The sequence below is a fragment of the Gadus chalcogrammus genome, chromosome 15 (genome assembly GCF_026213295.1).
Source record: "Gadus chalcogrammus isolate NIFS_2021 chromosome 15, NIFS_Gcha_1.0, whole genome shotgun sequence".
NCBI classification, from domain to species: Eukaryota; Metazoa; Chordata; class Actinopteri; order Gadiformes; family Gadidae; genus Gadus; species Gadus chalcogrammus.
This window is the reverse complement of record NC_079426.1, coordinates 23,552,179-23,559,201: the sequence shown is the minus strand read 5'-3', so window position 1 is coordinate 23,559,201 and position 7,023 is coordinate 23,552,179. Positions and strand designations below refer to the sequence as shown.

At 43.7% G+C, this 7,023-nt stretch overlaps 1 protein-coding gene across 1 annotated transcript; it reads left to right on the top strand.

Moving 5' to 3' along the window:
• The first annotated feature begins 343 nt into the window (after positions 1–343).
• On the top strand, positions 344–5,238 carry LOC130404754 (tubulin beta-4B chain). Its single transcript, XM_056609640.1, has 7 exons — positions 344–480; positions 650–758; positions 1,925–2,035; positions 2,288–2,532; positions 2,625–2,947; positions 3,154–3,498; positions 4,079–5,238. The coding sequence occupies exons 1-7, from the start codon at positions 424–426 to the stop codon at positions 4,221–4,223; spliced, it is 1,335 nt and encodes a 444-aa protein (XP_056465615.1). The 5' UTR covers positions 344–423; the 3' UTR covers positions 4,224–5,238.
• The last annotated feature ends 1,785 nt before the right edge of the window (positions 5,239–7,023 follow it).

Below are 7,023 nucleotides of genomic sequence, written 5' to 3'. Positions count from 1 at the left end.
AACGTTATTCGACCCGCAGTCCTGTTCTGGTTATAAGCCAGACACAGTGTTGTTAGTTACGGGGTTAGAGTTAGGGTTAGGTTTAAACGTGTTAATGTCCAACTCTAAATTCAACAACTCAGTCGTGCACGAGATACACGCAGAACCACACTTTTCATTTACTCACTGTGTCCATGCTTAATTTTCTGTTGCCACTAGCAACGATGAATTTACCCCAAATAGTGTCCAATCAGAAGACGGCACGGGTTTTCGTTGACCAATGAAATGCATTGAAGATGTTGATGGACGTGTAATTCAACCAGTAGGGCTTATTTTCTCTTTGGGTATAAAGTGATCTAGCTGCTTAGGGTTAGCTAGTTAATCCGTAGGAGCCCGAGAGCGCGCTGCAGTTCTAGTCGGTGTGAAATTATTCTAATAATCAAAATGAGGGAAATCGTCCATTTGCAGGCTGGCCAATGTGGTAACCAAATTGGAGCGAAGGTGAATTAATTTTTGTATTGGTTAAAATTGATTACATATATTGTATGTTTATGGCGCGGAGGTCAGTTGGCCAAAGCTAACTTTAGCTCCATAGATACCATTGTGTTTGCGTCAGTAGCTAAGGTAACGTGTTTCAGTTAACTACATTTTCCTTCATTCTTGATTCCAGTTTTGGGAGGTGATCAGCGACGAACATGGCATCGATCCTACAGGGACATACCACGGGGACAGCGACCTCCAGCTAGAGAGAATTAACGTGTATTACAATGAAGCAACAGGTAACCTGGCCCGGCGGAGCGGTTTGGATGTCCCTCCACCACCCGCCAACAGGGGGCGGTGAACACATTACTATTGCACTGGGTGCAATCATTTAAGAGGAGCGCTTCACTCATCGTTTCGTTGTGTGACAACATAACTGCTTAAGCCGACGTTAATACACCGCGCATATGGTCCCTCGTAATAGGCAATTCATAAACACATGATGTTGCTTTCATTTCAATACAATGTGATGTTATTTGAATGCACACTGTTGGTGGAAACGGTGAGGGCAGCTGCCGGTTGCCAAGGTGGACAGACGCGATCGTTATGGAGACGTCCCTCTTTTCCCGCCACAGGGCTTGTGGTTACTGCTTAGTTATTAGTTATTATGTTGGGTAATAATGATGCTTTTTAAGTCATAGTTTGGTAATTAATCGTGAAATGATGGGTCATTATAGGGAGACACTGTTGTTTTAAACTCTTGCCACATCGTTTCCATGCGAGACGTAGATGATTTGATAAAGACCAGGATTATCAATAGTTAAGTAGTACTCACCTAATTAGGCCATCTTCCGCTGATGTTTAGGACTACCACTCCTGAGTCCTCTTTAAGTGGCCGAGAATCGCCAAATCAGCGTCAGTTGTTTGTAAAAACCATATCTATATTTCAAGATAATGTAGTTTCAAGTGTTCCTATGCAGTCTATGGTTCCCAGGATCTATCTTAAAATATGTGCTTTGTACATTTTAAGTGTAGTTGCTGTTTTAAATGTCCATCTTGGAATACATATATAATAACGGTGCTAATTCGACTTCTCAAAATTGTGGTGTTAGGTGATGCGTTATGATTTGAGGATAAATCATTCATTTTGTTCAGCAGTGCTCTATTATCTATCAATTAGCAGGTGACGGTAATTTAATCATTTCTTAAAATATTTCTTTATTTTCCTTATTAGTTCAAAATGAATAGGCACCGGCGTTCAAATAAATGGTATCTTCTAAAAAAGCAAAATAAAGATCTAACATAACCTTACCTGGATGCCACAGAATAAACTTGTAGGTACACTATTTACCATCTAATGACACAATTTTCTTATTCACTATAGGCAAACAAATGCTAAATAAGGACGCATTGAACAAGCCACACTCTTAAATGTCATAAAAAACATCCCTATGTTTGTTTAAAGGTGGCAAATATGTTCCCCGTGCTGTGCTTGTGGACTTGGAACCTGGCACCATGGACTCTGTGCGCTCCGGGCCCTTTGGACAGATCTTCAGACCAGACAACTTTGTCTTTGGTGAGGATTTGGCACATGGTCGACACTAGCAACACTATTGTCTCCAATGCCTGTGAAGGCTATTTAACTTAAGTATTCAAGCTATTGTATGATGATGCAATGTATATGATGGGTTCTTCCTAAACTTAAAAGTTGGTTCACTAAATAGATTTATGCTTGGGTTCTCATCTCCTAGCAATAGTTCTCCACACAGTAATATTATTATATTTTAATAATATATTAACTTTTAGCTCTTCTGCTGGTGTTGAATAGGCCAGAGTGGTGCTGGAAACAACTGGGCCAAGGGCCACTACACTGAGGGGGCTGAGCTTGTGGACTCTGTGCTCGATGTGGTGAGGAAGGAGGCAGAAAGCTGCGACTGCCTGCAGGGCTTCCAGCTCACCCACTCCCTGGGTGGGGGCACTGGCTCTGGCATGGGCACCCTGCTCATCAGCAAGATCCGCGAGGAGTACCCCGACCGCATCATGAACACCTTCAGTGTTGTACCCTCTCCCAAGGTAGGATGATGTCAAGGACTCCTCACTGGATCATTATAATAAGGTGCATGTCCCGTGTGTAACATTTCAAAATTTCTCCCATCACCTGGCAGGTATCAGACACGGTGGTGGAGCCCTACAACGCCACCCTCTCCGTGCACCAATTGGTGGAGAACACGGACGAGACGTACTGCATCGACAACGAGGCGCTGTACGACATCTGCTTCCGCACTCTGAAGCTGACTACGCCCACCTATGGTGACCTCAACCACCTGGTGTCGGCCACCATGAGCGGCGTCACCACCTGCCTGCGCTTCCCTGGACAGCTAAACGCCGACCTCCGCAAGCTGGCGGTCAACATGGTGCCCTTCCCCCGCCTTCACTTCTTCATGCCAGGCTTCGCCCCGCTCACCAGCCGCGGAAGCCAGCAGTACAGGTAGGAAGAGCAACAACATTGAACTATATTGTGGTGCAACAGATTTGTGTTTATTAAGACCTTGGTGCAAGGCAGCTTTGAGTTGAAGCTGAGGTCCGGTTCTGCACGCCAAAGAAATGATATGTCCGCATATACGTGGGCTCTTTTAAGGGGTTGGGAGACAATTCTATTTGTCTAACAAATGTTGTTATCCCTATGATCTCCAGAGCTCTGACGGTTCCTGAGCTCACGCAGCAGATGTTCGACGCCAAGAACATGATGGCAGCGTGTGACCCGCGCCATGGTCGCTACTTGACCGTGGCAGCCATCTTCCGCGGTCGCATGTCCATGAAGGAGGTGGATGAGCAGATGCTTAATGTGCAGAACAAGAACAGCAGCTACTTTGTTGAATGGATCCCCAACAACGTGAAGACCGCCGTTTGCGACATCCCGCCACGCGGCCTCAAGATGGCTGCCACCTTCATCGGCAACAGCACAGCCATCCAGGAGTTGTTCAAGCGCATCTCTGAGCAGTTCACCGCCATGTTCCGCCGAAAGGCTTTCCTCCACTGGTACGTAGGACAACCCATTATTATACCTGACTTACCACTGGGTTCAGGCAACATTTATGTTTTGGTAGTCCAAGTCTCCATCCAAATGTTAGTTTTTGAACGTTGGTAAATGGGCCTGTTTCCGAATCTTTGTGCTAATGAAAAACTAGGGAAATTATATACCTGGGAAGGGCTGGGTGCAAATACAGGTTGCTTGGTAACCACAACATATAATGACAGCTGCTAGGCTTTTACTCTTGAAAGACAATGGATGATGTCATTATGGCTCCACCTACTTTGCCACAAAGTATTCTCTATGGGAATGAGATGACTTGAGTTTCACCCATCTGTTCCATGTCCAACATGGCAGTTATTGCTTGAATGTCTTTCTTTCAGTAAGCCTCCTTTTCGACCTAGACATGGTCAGTCCTTACTGGGCCAGTGGCGAGTAGCAGGATTATTTTCTCTGTACCCAACATTTTGCACCTGACATGATTCCAGAAATGTTTTTCATTTGAATGTGCATGCAAATGTTTCGGGAGGGGTGTGGCATTTAGGATCATTGGCTGTAGTAGTAATAGTGTATTATTGTCGACTGCAGGTACACAGGTGAGGGTATGGATGAGATGGAGTTCACGGAGGCGGAGAGCAACATGAACGACCTGGTGTCTGAGTACCAGCAGTACCAGGATGCCACCGCAGAGGAGGAAGGGGAGTTTGAGGAGGAGGAGGAAGAGGTGGCATAGAGGGTCCTCCCTGTCTTCATGTTCTGCTGGCCACTTTTCCCTCTCCCTTGTTTGGCACTGTTCATTGATGATGACTCAAATGTTTAACCCCATCTTTTGGTTCAATCTGATGCAATTTTCTTATTTTAAACGACAGTCCTGCTTTTATCGTTCTGCGTTCGACTCCTGACGTTTTTTTGTATCTGCATAGTTTTTAATGCTGGTATGCCTTGTTTAATTGATCAAACTTATTTTTTTTCCTTTAAATTAACTGGACAAAAGATGTAGCACCATGCCACTTTCAAAGTGTATCTTATGGACTATTCTCCAAGTCTGTTTTGGTTGTAAATGTTTGTAGAGGAGGTTTTGAACTGACTCGAGATGCAGCCTTATCTATAAGGATGTTACCCTTGTTAAATAAACCGGTTAAAATACTGATTGGATGATTTGAGAACCCAAAATCGTGGTAAATCTTGAAGTTTGTGGCTATTGGATAAGTCTGGAAACTGGGTGTTCAAGATCATGAGGATGAGGAAATGGCCTCGCTCTAATGTGATCACATCTTCCAAATGCTACTCCAATTAACCCCACTGGACTGGGGTAATTTAGATCCTAGATCACAAAAGGTGTGTCTCAAAATGATAACGCAATCATTATCCAACATGATCTTGCTTTAACCATCGTCATCAAATAAACAGGCATGGTCTGTCATCTAATCTAAATGCAAACCAAAAAGCGTTGACCTTGTCTGGGCCTGATAACACCCAGCGGTTCCTCCAGTAGGGGGAGCTAAGCGGTCTAATGACAACATGGAAGAACAAATGTATCGCTGAAAACAGGCAATGGCCACAATCTTCTATATTAATTGCATATATTTTTTTGATGCTCATTACAAAAAAGTGATCTGCGATAATTAAAATATCTTAACATAACTTTGTAGTTGCAGTCTGTAGAGTGGGCAAGGTATCCACACATTGAAGTTCTAAAACCGTATTTTGCGGGGTTTCAGGGAAGAATTACGAGTTTGTTAACTTTCAAAACGATGTAGGCTACTGTTTGATTACTGATTTGAGACCAATCTTTAGGGTTCGACCAGTCGGAGACCTGCCTTTGGGGTTCGGCTGCTCCGGCTTTATGTAAAGAAAGGACATCCCGTCGGCTTATGTCATACATGCGGGGCATAGCCATAGAACCCGACCCGTCCATATTTAAACAGAATGAATGACTGGACTTTCCAAAGCTTCTGAATATTTTCATGTTTTAAGAAGTCGTCGCCTTTCGTGGAAGGCGAGTTTTACTCGGAATAAAGATGTCCTCTATTAGGATTGTATAAGGCTATACACAATGTTTTTGGGCAGCGCGGAAGAAGTCCTTTAGCCTACTATCTTATGTCCGATTGGTTTATATCCATGTGTTCCCTGAGCAACTCCCCGTCTCAAAGGCTCTGGTCCAGCGTGTGTCCGGCTGGACGCAGACAGGTCATCTAAAGTCCCAGATCAGATGAGGAACTGAACTACACACCAATGATTTACATTCGATGGGACATTTCTGACGGTGCGACGTAGTTCCAGGTTTAATCGGGTAAGTGAAAAGTTCGCTCAGGATTAGGACTTTCCTGCCGGTGGGAGGAATAGAAAAAGTTCGGCTGAACGGAAATCATGAGCCTCTAATCTTTTCGTCAAACCGATACTGTCTCGGCACAAAACTCATGTTTCTAGCGTGATCCGATCAATGGGATAGGATTGATATTGTAAACATTTTAGTTTATATTTTGAATTTTGCGTCACACGCATTTGGCAACACGCCCAACTTTGGGCGAAACCAGGAGATGCTCCTCATCTGGACGCTGTGGGGGGACCAGGCTCAAACAAGGTCTCAATTCCATTAAATTCATCAACTTTAGTTTACGTTGATATTACAACTAATAAAACGTGCATGGTGAACTCAATCGTGTTAGAGTAAACTGGTATCCGCCCACAGGACCTTACTGAGGCAGGGAATGCATCTTGGAAGGTGTGACGCCTTGAATGGATGATCCTGTGAACGCGTGTGACTGAAGGACTGCATTCATGAGGCATCGGTCTCACCACTGCATCGCTCGTACAATGACTCAAAGTCCTATGAATACTTGAATGCTTATCTAAAGGCCAATATAATGCTAACTTTTTTCAAGCAATGACAAATGGGGAGGTCATAGTGGAGGCATTGTTTTTGCCCTTTGTTTGATTTGTACCAGTCCATGAAAATAGTCTTGAGATTTGACCTCCTTCCTGGGTCCTCCAAGTTCCTCCAAGTGATTGCAGCAGTAGGACTGGTCTGAGAGAGCAGTGGTTGGTGTGGGCTTTTGAGAATGAGTGGCACATAGGGTAGTTCATCACTTCCTCTCACTTGGTTAAACTGTCTTTCAAGTGAATCTTGTAAATCACACATTACATGGCAAATGGCATTACATTCTGGAATTATATGCACTTCACACAATATATCACAATTGTATATGTGTAGTTACATTGCACAAGTTTTAACTTCTAGTTACTTTTAAGACCGCAGGTTTATAATGCAAAGCAGAGGTTTGCATTACACAAGACATGTTTATACTGCTAATCACTTATTTATATTGCAATGATTTAAACAACATAATAGCATATTTTTAGTAACAAATGAACTAAAAATTGAGTTACAAATGTTTCTACAACATATTGCATAGCAGTGGTTTGAAGGGCTGCTATGTTACCTCCTACTCTACCCTCCTCTACTGTCCTACCCTCCTGGACCGTACTCTACCCTCCTCTACCGCCCTACACTCCTCTATAAGTAATCACTT